This window comes from Dermacentor silvarum, chromosome 11 (genome assembly GCF_013339745.2).
Source record: "Dermacentor silvarum isolate Dsil-2018 chromosome 11, BIME_Dsil_1.4, whole genome shotgun sequence".
In the NCBI taxonomy this organism is placed as follows: domain Eukaryota; kingdom Metazoa; phylum Arthropoda; class Arachnida; order Ixodida; family Ixodidae; genus Dermacentor; species Dermacentor silvarum.
The window spans coordinates 109,161,734-109,180,943 of record NC_051164.1 but is presented as its reverse complement, the minus strand read 5'-3'; the positions used below and the strand labels follow the sequence as shown (position 1 = coordinate 109,180,943).

General features: G+C 45.6%; 1 protein-coding gene across 3 annotated transcripts in view; it reads left to right on the top strand.

Annotated features, from left to right (window-relative positions):
• The window catches only part of LOC119433188 (transmembrane protein 8B-like), a 36,161-nt gene that overhangs the window by 6,476 nt on the left and 10,475 nt on the right, over nt 1-19,210 (top strand). For all 3 annotated transcript variants that reach the window (XM_037700334.2, XM_037700335.2, XM_037700333.2), the window contains exons 4-11: nt 1,340-1,464; nt 3,966-4,264; nt 5,173-5,342; nt 8,424-8,609; nt 9,528-9,754; nt 13,975-14,129; nt 17,846-18,024; nt 18,557-18,817. In XM_037700334.2, the coding sequence (XP_037556262.1) occupies nt 1,340-1,464; nt 3,966-4,264; nt 5,173-5,342; nt 8,424-8,609; nt 9,528-9,754; nt 13,975-14,129; nt 17,846-18,024; nt 18,557-18,817 (1,602 nt within the window). The remainder of the gene's footprint in view (nt 1-1,339; nt 1,465-3,965; nt 4,265-5,172; nt 5,343-8,423; nt 8,610-9,527; nt 9,755-13,974; nt 14,130-17,845; nt 18,025-18,556; nt 18,818-19,210) is intronic.

Below are 19,210 nucleotides of genomic sequence, written 5' to 3'. Positions count from 1 at the left end.
CAGCTGTTCATGCAAGCTACTGTAAATTTGTTTAATTACTTTTCTTTTAGTGATTTTATACAATGTGTAAATATTGAAATAATTTGGGGTTAGAAATTTTTTTAGATGGTCATGCTGTGCAGCTGGATAAGTAGTTATTGCAAATTATTTGCAGGGCCGCTTTCACCTGATTTCAAAGCAATTTGTAGAAATTGCAAAAGTTATGTCCTCGCCAATGTTTTTCTTTCCACGCCTAGCATTCCTTTTGACGAATTTTTTCACATTGTGCACACTTTTACTAAGCCTTATTTATATAGTTACAATTCTGTGAAAACATTTCACCTAAAATATATTTAATTTGCTTGGGATAACCATAATCAACTCATTGGAGCCTCTAAAGTTCACTGAAATGTAAAATTAAGTCAGAATTGACTGTTATATGCCAAAAAAAAAAAAAAAAGAGAGATTGCACTTGGTTGGCATTGGTTGGTGTATGGGCAAATTGGTAGTGAGAATTTCTACAACTGGAACTTGTGGGACCTAGTTGAAAAACATCATGTCCATCAAGTTCGTGCATATTACAAACTAGCCAGCTTAGATTCACCTTGTTCAAAAGTTGGAATTTGCTTACAGAATTTATTTCGCGCAAATGGCCAGGTGACAAGCGAGCAAATGATAGATGGCCATCAAAGAGAAATACAAAGTTATCATTCATTCAACAGTAGCAGAAAGTTAAAATTAAATTCTAAATTCGACAGTTTTACAAGCTAAAATTTTGGGGTTTTACGGGCCGTGATCAGATTTTGAGGCACGCTGTAGCGGGGGACTCCAGATTAATTTTGACCACCTGGATTTCTTTAATGTGCACTTAAAAGGAGGGCTGCCAGTACAGTCATCCTTAAAGGAAGACTGTGAATGAGCATTTCTGCATTTCACGTCCATTGAACTGTGGTAAGAGTCGAACTTGTGATCTCGAGCTCAGCAGTACAACGCCAGAGCGATTCGGCTATTGCAGTAGTTAGCACGGAGCCACGTACGGCTTGCTCGGAAAGCAAGCTTCGCAATTAAGGGAAAGTTTGTCCTCCAGGTATCGAACCCGGGACAAACACCTTTCCCGGGTGGTCGCTCTACCATATGAGCTAACTGGGAGACTAGCAGATCGCAGGGTGATGCAAGATTATTCGACTTTTTCTTGCATCATAGGGACACAGTATATTGCAAATCAGTTCAGGAAGTTTCATAAAAGAGAAATATTGTCGTCTGCCCAAGGGTAGCACGAAGCTGCAAGATGACTATGCAGAATTTTATTGTAGTATAGTGCTTGTTTTAATTGTGCCGACTCTGCGATGGGGGCATGCAGGGCCTGTTTGCACCCTGTGAAGTGTACCTTTCAAGCTCGCTGACCCCATACCTGCTGGAAGAGGTTGTTGACCTCCTGCCCGTCCAGGCCACTACACACCGCATCGACAAGCCAACCTACTTCAGGTGGGTCAACTGAAGTGGCGTCCAGCTCCTTTCTTCTGCTTCCTGTCTGTTTTGCTTTGAAGCCCACAGTCGAGCCGTAAGGAGATTAACTGAGATCCAAATCTGTCATCACCATCATCGTAATGCGTATAACTAAGCCTGTTGTGGGAAAGATGGTCCCTTGAAATGCTCTGACTCACTCATGTCCTGTGCTGGCAGTGTCCGCAGTGTTACATTTGATTTCTGCTAATTTGGTGTTTGATATTTTTACCTGAGATTGATCAAAAGGGACATATGCTTATGAAATTATTATTTTATTCAAACCTTCAGGTAATGACTATCTTTATAATTTTTCCCAGATTTATGTAAAAGTCAACCATACTTGCTGATTTTCTGATTTCACACTTTGATTCTTGGTAACCTCCAGCTGTATATTCCTTTTAATTATTATTATTATTATTATTATTATTATTATTATTATTATTATTATTATTATTATTATTGTTGTTCTTGTTAATATTATTAATATTATTTATTTTTTTAGTGAGGGCAACGATGGTACTGCCTCTAAGCGCTAAAGCAATGAAAAAAATTTGCCCAGGTTCTACTTTTTTATTCTGTGCGAAGCAAATGAGCACTGCATCCAAATGTGACATTAAACAAAGTTCACCATGAAATGCATCTCGGCCAGAGTGTTTCAGTCATATCAATCCTGAAACTCTGCCTAAAGCTTTTGCTGTTTTTTTTTTTTCCCCCAAGTTCCGTGCTGCTATGCAGTGCCCTCTTAAATGCCTCACAACACTCCTGGGTGTCACTTTCTACAGTTTGGAAAGCACTGCAGTGTAGTGGATAAGCATGTGAATCAAAGAATTAAAAAAAGAGAACGAGAAGCACAGATGATCTTTTAGAGTTTTAACTGCATGTGGATAAAGTTTGTTTCTTTCAATAAACCTATTGTTTCATTTGGGAACTTAGGGTTTCATTTGGGAACTTAGCGTCTTTTCAACCAAGTTTGCATGGTCTTTATAAGAAAGTGACGCATGTTACAACAAACCCATACATTTCATTATAAAGGTACTCAACTGTATTTCACTGGCTACTGTACAAGTTCCTGCCAGTGGTCACCTGCATTTTGTGTATACAAGTATGTAAAGCAGTTTTGTTGCCTAATCTCTTTCGTCTAATCATCAGGTCTATTATTATTGTCTTTTATTGATTGATTGTTTTCAGTTTACGAGTACCTAATCTTGGTACACTGAGAGAGAGCAGGCTGTTGGCATTGCAAACATGACGTAGGCCCGCCCTCCTATATGGGTGGAAAAAAAATACAGCATTCATGACTAATTCTACAATTTACAACAAAAAGATGCAGCAGCAGTAGGTGACTGAACAGAAACATCATTAGACAGCAAAAGTACAGCAGTGCATACAGTGTAAACACAGTGACACTGACCCACCATCCATCATCTACTAAACAGTCCAAAGACACTTTTTTTATAGCATTCATCTGACGTATTAACGCGATAGCGTTAAGGGCCCCGTGCCGCAGAAAATTCGGCGTCTGCGTGTGATGTCGGCGGGTGGCGGAGAAAATCATCCCCAACCATGCAGGCCCTCCGTATATATTTAGGTACATGTATATGCCACGCGTCGTCCATTTGTGGTTGGCAGTCGGCAGCTGGCGCCTGATGTGGTGGTCGAGCACCGACGTCAGTCAGTCACTCAGCGATCATCGTAGCGTAGCGTAATTTCAGCATGGTACACGTAACGTAAGTTACACATTGCCAAGTAGTTGAGTAGGAGACCGTGTTGGTTATTTGCTGTCTGGGACCTACATCGCCCACAGGCTGAGTGGTGGGGCAGCACTGTGACTGGGAGTGCATGCGCACGCCTTCTTATGTGACACGCGGCATATGCGGGTTATATTGCCACACCATTCTATCATTAATGTTGCTCATACCTTGTCTTGCATTCTTGGCAAAGCTATTCCTCTTGGCAATGACAATCCTCAAACAATTGTCATGAAATAAAACACTCACAGCGCATGCCTTTTATGTTAAATCTTCTCAGACTGAAATATTAAACGTGCGAAACAGAAATGGAAACCTGAAAATTATGCAATTTTTTTTGCGCGGCTGTGCAATATAAATATCTCCGGGATCACCCCATGCAAGAGGCCGCGTTTCTACCAGAAAGCTCGCCTTCGTGCATAGTGTCGCCGCCAGTGTTTCCCGGTGACCATTACAGTTGCTTAAGCTGCAGTTGTCGGGAAGTGTGAGAAGCAAACAGGGATTTTTGAATGCTATTGCCTTCCACTCTTAAAAGCGAAGCTTAAGCGTCCTCCAATTGTTCTGCCACGATCATTCAAGCAGTACCAGGCATGAATTCAATGTGTTTAGTGTTAAGTATGTTAGTTCTAGGAATCCATAATTTGTATGAGATCTGAAAACATCATTATATTCTGTATGCCCAAAATGGCACTTTGTCTTGCATTTTTTTTTTTTTTTTTGTTCTGTTCAAAGGTTTGCAACGTCGCGGGAGATGTGGAGCCTGGACTTCACCCTATCCGAGTGCAAATTTGCAGGCAACGGCACTGCCGACTTATGCCCGGTGATTATTCGTGCCACTGCCGAGGTTCCGCCCATGCCTGAAAATGACGGAGTTGACATTGAGGTGTTGCGACGGACTACCACGGTTGACTGTTTAGAGAACGGAACTTGCAGCGGCACCATGATTCCAGCTGTGGACGCATGGAACTACATTCTAGTCCAGCCGACTATAGACGATGCTGTGGAGTTCAAAATCCTTCTTTCCCCATATGGTAAGTTAGCTGGGCAGTAGGATCTATTTCTTTTTTTTTTTTTCAGTTGTCCCAGCTAAGAGTGAATATGATTTTAAAAGATGACAAGGCTGTGCACGAATACGAATGTATTGCTGCTGACTGTGTACGTTGGTTGTAATTGAACTTAACTGATTGCTTACGTACTTCAGTAAAGGTGTCAGCTTTTTATAAAGCAAGCCATGCTTTATGATTTCACTTTAATCCAAATTTCAATTTAAATTGTATGAATATGTGAGACATGTTTTTGTGCAGCAGGATTACTGCCTTGTGGACTAGAGCAGACATGTTCAGGTAGCAGGACATAGCATACAATGCTCTGTAATACTCTTTTTTTTTTAATTTAAAAACAATGATGTGAGAGAAATAATTAGTACACTGTACAGTACATTTTGCAACACAGTTGGTTCGACACCACATAGCAGCAAAAAAGAAATTGTGGCTATTTACACCTCCCACACAGCGAAGCATTTAGTGCACAAAGTTGGTTCAAACTTGTAATCTTTCTGAATGGCTGCATTAGTAGAGTTTTAATTTAATGCTAGCATAATAGTGGGGTTAAGGGAAATAGCGCTACTGTTCTACAAAGGAACATTACAGAAAGTGAGTTTTGGTATTGCGAAATAGCATTGTTTACCTGTGCGATGCTATTCGATTACGCTTTAAGTTTCACACACGTAGTGCACTTAGGGGAATCTGTCTATTCGCCAAGCTTTGCGTGTGTGTACGAGAGGCAGTGCAATGAAAGCTGGGAGCACGTTGTATTTGTACTTTCCATGTCTGCCATTCCGCAGTGAAATCTGTACAAGTAGTACATGGATGAGGACGAGTTACATTTAGGGATTGCCTGCGGTTTGTTCACTTGTTTCTATTGTGTTGGTGGGAATCAGACTGCAGGACAGCGCACGTGAGCCCCGCCGCCAAGAGCAGGAGGAAGGAAAACCTGGAAATGCTGGAGAAGATGCTCAGCGCCAATGCAACCACACTCAGGACGGTTCTCCAGGAATATCTACGAGTGCCGAAATTTTCTGATTCCTGCTGGCCGTCGCACGAGCTTGCGGTGAGCATTCTGCATGTCGAGTCATGCAACACAATATACCGTATTTACTCACCTAATGAACATACTTTTTTTTTTTTTAATATGCTCAAAGTTATGCGGGGTAAAATTTTGAGCGATTATTTTCTGTTGCCACCTCAAAAGAGTCGCAGTTTTGTCCGAAAGGCGAACCATCGATTGCAATAGCAAATGCATAGACAGCTATACAAAGTTAGGATAGTAGTTTTATCGGCCTTATAAACTTGTAAACATTCACTAATTAACAAGCATGGTGTCGGCACTCGATGACCGCGGACACTCGCTGTCGTGAGCAAGCGTGGCAACATCAGCGAGCGAAGTGACCTTCGTGCTATGTATTGCTTCAATGCAAACTGAGCGACAAGAACGAAGCACGCACAGAGGTATAAGCCACTGTCACACCTAGACTGAGCCTGCCGATGCCAATCACTTTTCAAGATAGGGCACACGCGACCAGTGCAATGCGCGGTTGTTGCGTCGCCCCGCGCTGCAATGCGTGCAACAGAATATGGCGCGTTTCCTCCCTGCTTTCCTCCCGTTACCCAGGAGATTGAGCTTTCCTCCCTTCACCCGGAACGCAGGAAATTGAGCCGCGATCATCAGCGCCACTGGCAAAAATGTGCCTGGGGTGTCCATGTAATTGCTATGGCAATAAAAGTAGGAGACACGCGGTACGATTTGGCGTCCGACACAATCATACATGCCAGACGCCATATCAGACGCCGAATCATACCATGTCTCTCCTGCTTCACGACAGCAAGTTCAAGGTGAGATCATTATGCGAGGAAAAGAAAAAACACACTTTTTGATTGGAAAAGTGGGGGGGGGGGGGGGTTGATTACGCAAGTAAATACGGTACTTTAGGGCAATTGCAGTGTCCGCAGAGCCACGAAGGATGAGGCGTGTCTGTTTTGATGGGAAGTCCTAACAAGCCAGAGTGGCATGTCTGTGAGTAGGGAGTTTTATAAATGGCACACCCAAGTGGCTTAGGGTACCGAAAAGCCCAAACTCCATTGTAGACCCTTTGCATATTTTTGTGTTCTCTCTACGTTCTTTTGTAACACCGGCGGTTTGTGGCCCCTAACTTTCGGCCTCTTATTTCTAAATCTTCCTAGTATTACAATGAGTGAATGAATGTTCAATATAAGTGTTTTGGGTTTTTGGTCCCCCATATAGTTACTGCGAGGCATGTACAGTGTTTTCACTTCGAGGAATTTCAATTTCACCTGTAGCAGTCTGAACAGACGTGGACACCTTGTCATCTGTATAGCATAGCAGAGAGACGCTGAACATCCTAGCAGGCCGGTCTTGCCATCAACCCATTGAATGTATATAAGCAGATGTAACAGCATGTCACAGAGTGCACGCAATCCACTGAAATTTTCACTTCTTCATGGCGTGCCAAAACAGTCGGGCATTTTTTTTTTTTTTTTGCTTTAATGTTTTGTGCAAAGAGAGGGTAATAACCCTCTCTTTGTGCACTTGTACTTGTCTACATTTTGTCCATGGGGGCGAGATGCGAAAACACCCGTGTACTTAGATTTAGGTGCACGTTAAAGAACCCTAGGTGGTCCAAATTTCTGGAGTCCCCCACTACGGCGTGCCTCATAATCAGATGGTGGTTTTGGCACATAAAACCCCATAATTTAATTTTTTTCTATATTTTGTCCATGTCTTGTTATGGTTAGCCATGCTCAGCTAGTTTGCTGTGTCGTATGCTGTTTACATGATGCTACAGGATAAAGAACCCCAGGTGGTCCAAATTTCCGGAGTCCCCCACTACGGCGTGCCTCATAATCAGAACTGGTTTTGGCACGTAAAACCCCATAATTTAATTTTTTTTTTTTGAAGTACGCTTGTCATTCATGTAAAAAAAAATTTGAAACGGTTGGAAAAGAGCTGACAGGAGGTTAAGGGGCTAGAATGAGAAGGAAGAAAAGAACACAGTAATTCGTGACCTTAAGAAGAATGAATATACAAAGGCACTCATTCACCGCACCCTCTGCCAATGAAACAAGAAAGTAAGGAAGATGGCGGCTGCTGACCCACCCCGGCAACAGTGCTGTGTCTCGATACCTTATGTTCAAGGGGTCAGCGACACATTGACCTGTGTGCTGCAAGGGGCAGGGGTTAACGTTGCTCACAAGCTTTCTCCATGGTTGGAAGCCTCCTCCCTCATCCAAAAGACCGCTGTCCTGTCAAAAAGGCACAGGACGTTGTGTACAAGATTAACTGCACAGAATGCCCCGCGTCGTATATTGGCGAGACTAAAAACTTCCCGAAAAGAATTCTTCAACACAAGAATGACCTTTGCATCCTAAACAGAGAATGCAAAGCGGTGGCAGAACACTGCAAGCTTTTTCACCACTAGATTAGCCCTGACGGCACCGTCGGCAGCTCCTTTTGGAATCCTGGCATATCCAAAAGACGTCGGCTAACATCAGTTGTTCGTCAGGAACACTTCCCGCCACTTATTCTCAAGGAATGCGAAAAATGAAAACAAATTCGAGCTGTTGCACGCTGTTTTCCTTCCTTCTCCGCATTGCCAGCCTCGTGCACTTCTCTCCCATCGCCCTTCCACCCTTCCGAACACAGAGGGGTGGAAACGTCAGGAACACTTCCCGCTGTTTATTCTCAAGAAATGCGAAAAGTGTCCACGTGCCTGTCAAAGCGTTAAGAAACACATACTTTAAGCGCTTCTACGTTTCATGCCATCTCATCCCTGAAGAAGGAGCTGGTCGGGCTCCGAAACATCGGGTTTTAATATTACAATGAATTTTGGTTGGAATTTTCTTTGCTCTTTAATTTAAAACAAATACCGTGGCTCTCTGAGGGCATGTGAAGTGTAGCCTCACAAGAAAGTACTTGAACAAGAAGGCTGAATTTAGTCATTGCTTTTGCTACTGACAGACATGAAATCCAGTTTGTGAATGCCTGTCCACAAAGAAAGAAAGAAATCTTTTTACGCATTCGTGTTTTGAAACTTTTATGGTCAGGTGTACATAGAAGGTCTAGTCTGCAGTTGGACACTTTTTTGAAAGTTTATTGTCTGTGTTGTTCCACCAGCATGTCAACATGCCCGGGACATTCGAGTACGGCTACCGATTGGATCCTGGCCCGGACGAGTCCAATTTCACGTCTGGCTTTAACGTGAGCCTGCATGAGCCAACGCTCATCACATTCCGAGTGTTTCCAGTCTTAGACTCTGGTGGAACGCTGTCGATTAATTTGCATCTCATCAGCCCAGGAAAGGTCAGAAAAAAATATATATATTTTTTTTCCTATACAGTGGAACCTCGTTCATACGATTCTGCATAGTACGTTTTTCGCGATAATACGTTTCTTTTTCTTTTCCTGATAATACCATTTGGTTGGATAATACATTTGATGATACGATTTTCGGATGATACGCTTTATTTTCCGGTTCCTGTGAAGATCGTATCAATGAGATTCCACTGTACACAGTAGATATTTACGTCCAACTCTACGTGTGGCTATACTTTGTAGCGTCCTGTCTTGTCCTTTGTAAAAATACCTGAAGAAATGTTTATTTTTCATCAAAATATGTTGACTACATTGAGAATAAAGATTTTAGATATTTTGCGGAAACATTTTCAGCAATAGGTAGGCAACACCAGGCAGAACTGGAAGTGAGCTTCACCTCAAGCCACATATGGCTTCGTGTGCAACTTGTACAGGCTGTTCTTGTTGAATGTAAGACAGAGGGGCACTTTGCTCCTGCTGTACATTACCTGTGATACTACCGCATCCAGGGATTCTGCTTAGGTCTTTGTCCACTGATCGGGCTTTCAAAAGAAAGCGAGTCGCACGCCAAACTTCTTCCTTGTTTTCTGTTCCTGCTCTAATAGAAGAAATGATGCTTGCTGCCTGTCATTAAGTGTTCGCTGAAGACATTTAACCAAAAACTCCGTACTCTAAACCGAAACGCAGCAAGAAAAAATATTTTTCTGCTGCGTTGCCTGTAAGCAACACCTGTCCACAAAGGGTTAAGCACTTTAAATGATGCTAAAGTTTGACATTTTCAATGTTTTATCTGAAAAACTAAACAATAGTTCATTGGATAGCAGTGATGCCTATGCTCTCACTGTTATTTACAAGAATTCTGTGTGCGAAGGGTGCAGTTCTAAATTGTGCGCACACTAAACGCAGGACGAGCACACGCCAACCAACGTGAGCCTGCGAGCAGTGTTGGCATATGGGTCGCGACCTCTGCTCAAGGAGGACCAAAAGTCATGGGAGTGGGGCAATGAGTTCCAAGTGAACACCAGCAGTGATGACCACTCCAGGGCAGAGCTGCACGTTCCATTTCCAGAGTTTGGGCTCTGGTTCCTGGGCCTGTTGCCACTATGCTATCTCGATGACAGTGGCAATTCCAGGTAAGTCTGAGCTTGACGTTGGGCTTACAACATACACCTTAACAGTGTTGGAATAATAAGTTTTGAAAATCAAATTGATAATCAATATTAGAAAAATGTGAGCATCAAATATTAAATCAAATAGTGAACATTTTCTTGCTTTTAAAGGCAGAAAAAGAAATATGGTGAGAGTATGTGGCAGAAAAGAATAACAGATTCAATGCTGTTTGAAAGTTTGTTCAGTTTGGTAGCTTAATTGGTAAAATAACAAAAGGTGAAAGGTCACCATAGTTAATGGTAACCAGTGGACTCTATGCATGTGCTCTTTCTGTAGCCAGTAGTCTTCAGCACCCATAATAACCGCATGTATTTGGCAACAGTAAAATAGTTGAAGAAGTGGAATATCAAATTATCAAGTCAACTTCAACTTTAAACAGAAGTACAGTAAAACCTCGATAATTCGAACTCGGTTAATTCGAAATTTCGGTTAATTCGAAGAATTTGAGCGGTCCCGTCATTCTCAATGCAAATTCTACCGGATAATTTGAATGGCCCGCGCGGCTCTATTCGGATAATTCGAAGTTTCCGGCTAGTAGCAACGTGCGGCGGTTAGGTTAGGGCGCTCCGTACAGTCGCCAACCGATTTTCCGAGCTCGTGGGGACTGAAAAATAGTCCGGAAAACTCGTTCGGCCGAAAAAAAAAAGTCATTAGTGCGGCTTTAAAAAAAAATCTTTAATAATGCCCTGCCTCATACTACGCTTGGAGAGGATCGACTTGCTTGGATTTGCGCAGCAATGACGTCTCCGTGTACAGTCGACACGAACGCCACCGCGTTGGCGATCTCCGCCAACGGAGTTCGCCATGGAGATCCAAGAAACGAGCTTCGCACCGCTTAGCTCTCGCGAAGGTACAGGAGGTAGCACCGATCACTGAGACATGGGTCTCCGAGACACCTGCTCGGTGTACACGCCACGTTCAAAATAGCAACCGAAACTTGAGAGAAAAAAACAAAAAAACTCACTGAAATAACACGCGTGGTGTCAGCGCGCACGAGCGAGCGCGGCCGCCGCAGCTCACAGCGAGCGAAGGTTCGTGCGGTCTATCGCTGCGAGCGGCGAGAGCACAGCCCATACGAAAGGGCAGAGCCGTCTGGAGATCGCTTTCAAGATACGCTGCGCGCTAGAAACCGCTCCGGCGCTAAGTACGCAGTTAAGTAGAAGAGTAGAAGTCGCCCCCCCCCCCCCCCCCCCCCCGCTGCCTTTCCCACGAGGGAGGAAGTCGCCTCCGCCGTGCATTCGCTCTCCATGAAAGCGCGCGTCCCCCGCGCGCTGTCACTCGCACATGGGCGGCTTGCGCTGGAGTTTGAGGTATAGTAGCGGTGCCTGGTGGCGGCGAAAAGCGTCATCTGGGTAGTACCAGCTTGGATAGTATTGAGCCCTGCCTGTGGCGAAGCACGTTTCTAGCCCGCGTTTTGCAATGATTCGCACTTTTTTCTGCCCTGTTTCGAGTGCGAAAAGGCTCGTCACTTCTCACAGACCATGGCGACCAGGCTGCGAGCTGGCCGCAGCCTATAGTTATACGAAAACGGACTCTCCGTGTGCCGTGGGACGTAATGCTGGAAGCAGAAGACATCGGCGACGCCGATCGGGAGAGACCTAGCTCAACCTCGAAAAAACGTCACCGTCGTTACTGCTGCGTCGTGGGCTGCCATGAACAAGAAGGCCTGAATCCCAACATCAGATTCTACCGTTTTCCTTCAAGGCCTCACGAAGTGGAGCGTCGGGCGCGCTGGATAACTGCATGCAGTTCGTCGCGCCATGGCCCATGGCTAAGCGAAATGGAAGACCGACATAGCAGCAGGCATGGCTGGTGATTCACGATTCGAGACCCGGCCACAGCGAAAATTGCCAATTCGACCGGTGCGAAGTGGTGAAGTGACCAGGTGTGTGCAAATGACCACAAATGGTCGGGCTGATTCGGTGACAATTCACTACCCCACTACGAGCAGCACAGGTTAGAGAGTTGAATGTGCTCATCCTTGACCTCAAGCCAACACGCTGAGGCAGCACAGCAAGGTAGTATTGATTACAGCACATCGTTGTTCGAGCGCTGTCATTAAAAGCTACATCAAGCGAGCAGCGCACGAGCTCGCGCTGCAGCGTGATTCGCACGTACGTACGTTACTGCGAAATTATATGCATTGCATCAGTTATTTATCAATTGCTAGAGGGACACATGGCCGCTACTACAGCGCAGGCATAATTACTTGTCTAGCGGCATGCAGTCAAGAAAGATTGCAGGAGGCCCGCCGTTTCGCGGCATGTCGAAAGACCGCTGCCGTCGCGGCGCGTACGATCGTGCGCTCGAGCAGTTCGTACACCGCGGCATGCTGAAAGACCGCTGCCGTCGCGGCGCGTACCGTCGTGCGCTCGAGCAGTTCCGTACACATGTCTGCTTATCGCTGCTGTGAATTCATTTATAGAAAGCATTTCCTCGCGTTTGTGCGCCTGAATCTAGCAGCGTGCAAACCTTACCTAAGTTCAACTTCACACGTGCGTGACTCGCTTCACTTGCGATTGACACCGCGCTAAAACTTCGCCGCTTATTTCTTGAACGGCGTACACGTATTCGGCGTTGCATAATTTCTTGCCTTTACGCAGCATGCCACCCATGGAAAAATCTTCGGCGCCCGATATTCGCTGCAACCCGTGGTACAACACAACCGAAAGTGGCGAGTCCATATTGTAAACGTGCTTCCCGAAGCAGACGACCGAGCTTGGTACTACCCAGTTTCGGATTGAGGGCGCTTTTTAGCACCATTTTTGCAGCGCCCCCTGGGCAAGGCAAGAGCCCCATACGGCGGGCGCGCGGCGATGATTTTATCGCCCTTGGACTTTGTATGGATCCTCAGGGCGGCGACGCCGACGGCGAAAATCCGCTTGAAGTGTCCATATAATTGCTGTCCCCCCCCCCCCCCCCCCCAAAAAAAAATCCCGCAATAAATGGTTACAACGATGGCATGGCCTCCGAGACTGGAGGATTGCGCGCGTTCTAATCTTGGAGGCTATACAGCGAGTCACTGGAATTCAAGCCAGTGCAAAATCCAACATGGCGGCCTCCAAGATTGGGTAGCGCGGCTAGGAAAGAGCGATTTAGTCCGCAAAATCGAACTTTAGGGTCTCAATTCGTCCGAAAAATTGGGTGCGAAAATGCATGAACTCAATGGGAACCCTGATGGTGCATTTTTGAAGTCCGGAATATCCAGCAAGTCCAAATTTTTGGAGTGAAGCACCACCACGCCCGCTTTCGCGGCAGTTATCGATTCCGTGAACATCGTCCGCAACTTTGTTGAGTGCAGTGCGGGTGATATTTGTATGCTACGTTTTTTGAGCCAGCTGGAGAGCATGACACTAGGGGCGGCGAACCAGCGCGCCAAGTAATCCCGCATCGGTGATTACATTGAGTAATTTTTCTCGGACATGGAAAATAAAGGTGATTTCTTTTTGCGGCAAGTTCTTGCTTGTTTTCTTTTTTTTTTATTCATTTCGGTTAATTCGAAAATCCGCTTAATTCGAAGAATTTTCGCGGTCCGGCGACCTTCGAATTATCGAGGTTTTACTGTATTCAATTTGTATTCATGGTTTTCATATTTGCGCATTGCGCAAATTTCTGTTGCCTCCTAAGGTGGACCGGCATAGCAGGACAGATATAAGCTGATGTCATACTTGCCCAACTTTTACAATATTTGTTGTGCAACATCCGATATTAAGCACTTGGTGCGAGTGAATAAGAAGATGCGTGTGGAAGAGACCAGTCTTATCAACAGCAGCAAAAGTCTTCACGGGCAGTTCTGTTTATTTTTGGCAGACCATTCTGTGATCGGGCAGAGTGCCTCTTTGCAACGTATTTCGTAGAACATTGTTGGTGCATCTCCTAATTCAAGGAACGACAACATGTGTTGAAGAATGAAGCATATTATCCTATATTTTACCAAATTTTAGTATTTTATCATCTTGAGGCCATGAGTATTTTTATTGTGTCAGTCATGTTTTAATGTGCTGATTGAAACTGACTATGCCTTCTCGTCCTGTCTGGTTTGTCCTTGCGTGGTTGTAGCCGTAGTCAGTTTCACTCAGCGCATTACAAAATGAATGAGCACCACCTAGCAGAATTCATTCCTTTACTTTTCATATCAGTGCTCGCGTGTCTGTAATGTGCGCTGCATTCTACGCATTTGCAGTGAGCCAAACTGGGTTCCTTGCGAGATGGAATTGATGCAAGTGGAACTCACCATCAACTCCACAGCCTGCCTGAACAACAAGTGCGGTCTCTTTGGTCGCTGCTTTCAGTACATCAGTGGAGGGATGATCTTCAGCAGCTGCTACTGCACATCTGGTAAGCTACTGCTTGGCAGCGTACGGCAAATAGGCGAGACCATAAGAATAACATTCCGTTAAATCACCGTGTACAGTTATACCTCGACATAATGAATTTCAATATAACGAAATTCTCGATATAACAAAATATTTAAAGTTTCATAACTTCTTGTCCGTAGAACACCATGTATTTAGAACCTCAATACAGTGAAACCTCGTTATTTCGGATCTCGAGGGAGTAAAAAAAATGTCCGAATTATCCGAATGCCGAATTATCGCATGGACAACAAAATCTCCATCTGAACAAGGTTTTTATTCCATACCTTCACTTCGTAAAGAAGTCCGTGATGGTTGTTTGCTTTTTCGTCGAAAGCTGGGTGGCAAGGACGACTTTTCGCACATGCACCAATCCGTCCAGTGCAAGCGTGTTACACGGAGCATCGAGGCAAAATTCCTCCAAAACAGTGAGGGCATCCGCAGCTTCTTTGGTGGTTCGCCGTGCCGGAAGCTCTTCGCGAGGGCTATCTTCGTTGGACATCTCCTCGATGATTTCCGCATCGGTTAACTGACCGGCTACAGTAACACCGTCATCGATGCCAAAGTAGTCGTCGAGCTGTACTTCGGAAGGAAGCAGGGCTACAAGTGCTCTATCTTCTTCATCCTCGTCAGGCGCCGCGACCTCCTGGCTTTCAGACGACTCCAGTTGCCCAAATCCACTGTGTCTGAAGCAGTTCGCCACTACTGCTGCCGGCGTGTTAGCCCACACGTGTGCCAAAATGTGGATTGCGCTCAGGAGCGTCACATTGTAGGGCACTTTTCTATCCATGCACAAAAGCATACGCTCCAAAACTTGTCTTCTGTATTTTTTCTTCACGTACTGGATGATGCCTTGATCCATAGGCTGTAGGGCGGCGGTCGTGTTCGGCGGCAGGAACACAATTCTGATCGCCTGGAGATCAGAAACGCTGCAGTGCGCGCTGCAGTTGTCTATAACTAGCAGCACCTTACGTTTTTTGGCGCTGAACTGGCGGTCGAGCCCTTGCAGCCAGGAGCGAAATACTCCTGAAGGCATCCAGGCCTTCCTATTTGCATGGTAGTCGACTGGTAGGCGCTTGATGTTCGAAAAACATCTTGGTTTGCGCGCCTTTCCAATGACGAGAAGACGAAGGCGCTCCGTGCCCGTCATGTTTGCGCCTAACAGCACAGTGACACGCTCCTTACTCCTCTTTCCACCAGTGCAAGGGTCCCCCTTCAAAGTAATTGTCTTGTCTGGCAGCGCTTTAAAAAATAAAGCTGTCACGTCTGCGTTGAAAACGTCGTTGGGGTTGTAGGCTGCGATGTGTTCCTGAAGTTCGCCGTTCTGCCAGTCCGTGACCACTTTTTCATCCACCGCACCTCTCTCTCCGCACACGGTCTTGAATACCAAGCCATGTCTTTCCTTAAAGCGCGCAAGCCAGCCCTCGGACGCTTTGAATGTATCAATGTTCATGCGGAGGGCATAGGTTTCTGCTTGCGCGCAGATCTATGGTCCACTTAGTGGGAGCTGCGCATCTTGTGCGGCACCAATCCATTTCAACAACGCATCTTCCAACTGAGGGTGTGCTGCAGTTCGCATACGCTTGCGAGCTGCATGAAACTTGTCGTTCTGGAAAGCTTCCAAGATTTGCACCTTATTTTTCACGTAAGTTCCCAGGGTGCTTCTCTTCACGTCAAAGCGGCGCATCACCTCTTCACGGGAGATGCCTTCATCCAGCGCCTTCAGAATTTCTATCTTAGTCCCCAAGTCCTTGGCCACGTACTTAGCTCGCTTAGCAGGCGTCGCCATCACAGCGGAGCGCAACACAACAGTACCACAACAGCAACACGACGCGCGCACGCACACAGAACAAAGGACGTCGTAGAATGCGCATTTGCGTCGTTCTCATTCTCTCTCTCGAAGTGATGACAGTAGCGATGCGTGCTCCAAAAATTCACCTTGAACTAGCAGCGACCCCTCGTACGTTTTCGGTTTCGTAATGGAGGGTGGTTTCCGATCCGGTATGGCACGTAGACGCGCGGCGCGCCGGCGGCGGCAAGACGCGCTCCGCGAAAGCAGCCGCGAAACAGGTTTTCCTTGCCGCGGGAGGGATCGCGCCAAAACGTGCCGGTGGCGCGCCGCGCACGTTTTGCCACTAGTGTATACGTGCCAGTGTACTGATTTCTGCGCTCCAAAACTCCAAAAACTCACTTCAGCGCCGGTCTTGGCCTGTCTCCAGTCCGAATTAAGCGGTGCATGCGTAATTTCGTGCCGATTTAACGAGAGTTCGCTGCCATAGACATATGTACATTTTTGAAGGGAGGGAATCAGCAGGCCGAATTATCCGAATTTCCGAATTAACGGGGGCCGAATTAATGAGCTTTGACTGTATAACAAAGTGTGTTTATACACAATTTCAATATAATCACATTTCACTGTTGCCTCAAAGGAATATCGAGACAATAAATGGAAACTTCCCCGGTAGCAGATGGTGAAGTGGTTGAATTATAAGCGACTGAGAGCAACCATTGAAACAAAGCAGCGTCATGTTCCGTATGAATTCCAAGTGCAATAAGATCCTATTGTGCCCCGCGGGCTGTATGCTTTTAGTGCGAGTGAAAGTGTGCGAGGGTGTGGCTTCATGAGTGCTGCTGTCTTCCCGCAGGAGCAAGAGGGGCAGGTTGCCGCATGCCTTCTTTTCCAGCACGGCCATGTCTTAGCATGGCTGTCAGTCCGACTGAGCGCATATGCAGCCTGCGCACAATGCTTTAGAGGTAATCTGCCGCGTGCGCAAAGAGTGATCGTGCCAAGATGGCGTTTGTTTTTTTGTTTTTTATTCTGTAAGAACACTTCACAGAAATATGTGAACCGTGCTCCGGATAGGGAAGATATGTTTTATTTGCTTAAAGTGGCAAGCAGCAGGTTACATACGCTTTTCCATCTGCATTTCGCAAGACCTACTGATGGAAAACTATATGCACATATATACACAAGATACATGCTGCTTGAAAAACAAGCGAAATATTTTTTGAGGGAACTACAGTAACATAGAATGAAAGCCGACACTGCGGCCTGAATGCGCGTGCAATCACCGTGCAAAGTAAAAAAAAAAAAAAAAAGGCATTTATTCGTAAGAGTTAAGACATAAATCCATGTCATGTGTAATTAGGAATACCATTTGAGCGGTCCAATCGCAAATACCAGCACAAGAAGTAGTACAAACGACCCCACTGAGCAGTATTGCCCGCAGTTTCCAATAGCGCATCCTTGATGCGGCCCAATCCACTTGGATCGCAGTGCTGCCTGAGTATTTTTCGTCGTCAGATGCCTCTCTGCAAAGCATGTGCCGTCCCAGCCGCTCGTCCCACTCAACCTTATTCTAGTACAGTCTAAGAAGCGGAGTGGACTCGAGAAAGCATGGCTGGCTTTGCTTTGTACAGCGGATGTGAAGATATTGTCGACACGGCATGAAACTGCATCTTTCATCGCTGACTCACAAATTCAGCAAAATGACTTTTTTTTTTCTTTTAAATGTTTTTTTTTTTCGATTGTTCGATAATTTGGAAAATTTCTGTACTTATTTGCATAAAAGTCGGAATTTCTATATAACGAAGCGAATTGCCAATTTTACCGACTTCGTTATGTCGAGGTATAAATGTATTTGTGGCCATATCTGTCCATTTGTGCTACAGGTTCAAAGTGTGTGTCCTCCATTACAGGCTACCGTGGCTGGGGGTGTACTGACGACCGGGAAGCCCGCCACTACTCGCACATGTTGACCGAACTGCTGCTGCTGACACTCAGCAACCTGTTCTTCGTGCCTGCCGTGGCGCTGGCCTTCTACCGACGCCACTTCCTCGAGGGCCTGGTCTACCTCACCACCATGTGTGCCTCTGCGGTGAGCATTAAGACAATTAAAATAATGCGGCATCAACCTTCAGAAGTAAACAGATCTACCAATTAAAGCACTACATGCTGTTAAATTTGTCATATCCTTTGCAATTTTTTTCTGCTCAGTGCTGATGCTTCCTTAGCAACCAGATTGTGCCATGGTTGAAGAGCTGTAGACAAGCTGCGAAGTGAGATGTCACAAAGATGTGGCAGCATTGCTGTAACATTATGAGCAGGTAAAAAAAAAAAATTTTTGGCTAAATCTACTGGTGCAAATTTTCTCGGAAGGCACGATTGGCCAAGTTTTTGAAAGGTACTTTGTTAAGAAGGATGTTCAAAGCAAAAGAGAAGTGTCAATGTAGTCACGTAGCCGTCTGCTCTTTTTGCATAACATGCAGCTTTTAACTGCTGTCGCGGTGGAACTGTGTGGGCTCCGTGATTAGTTTCAGCGTCCTATTTGGCCAGCCACACTCTTAGTGCAGAGAGGCATGCCACCTCACTGTATTTTGGCTCTATTGTCCTGTGTTACCTGCGTGCAGTTATACCATGCCTGCGACGCGGACCTGTCACCCATCTGCGTGCTGAGGCCAAGCGTGCTGCAGTATTGTGACTTCCTCACAGCTGTGGTGTCGCTCTGGGTCACATTGCTCTGCCTGGCTGAGGTCTCAATGCCACTGCGCACCCTGGTGTCGACGTTTGGCACCCTGTGCATCGCCATCGCTGTTGAGAATGATCGCACAGGATTCCTTGTCATTGCTTTGCCGGCTGGCCTGGGCTTGACACTTGTGTTTGGCTCCTGGGTAAGTTGAAGAACACTACTTTATTTTCTTGTAGCACACGCCAAGGAGAAATACTATTCACTTTAGTTAGATTGATAGATCGCACTTCTGGAAATTGAAATAGGCTAGTCCTATCGTTAACAGAGACTTCGTAATCCTGAAATCAGGTAAAATGTGAAGAATGAGACACGATGCAACCTTCAAATTCTATTGCCAGATCTCAGTCACTGCATAATTTTTGGACTTGGGATTAGGTAATTGTTTACAAATAAAAAGTGTTGGATTTCATTTAAAAGTAAATCTGGTTAAATGGACTCCACCTGCACAAAGGCAACCTGGTCAGACACCCATTACGTCACACTGACATCATTGGCATCATGATTTGGACGTGAAATTCAACACACATTCTCACAG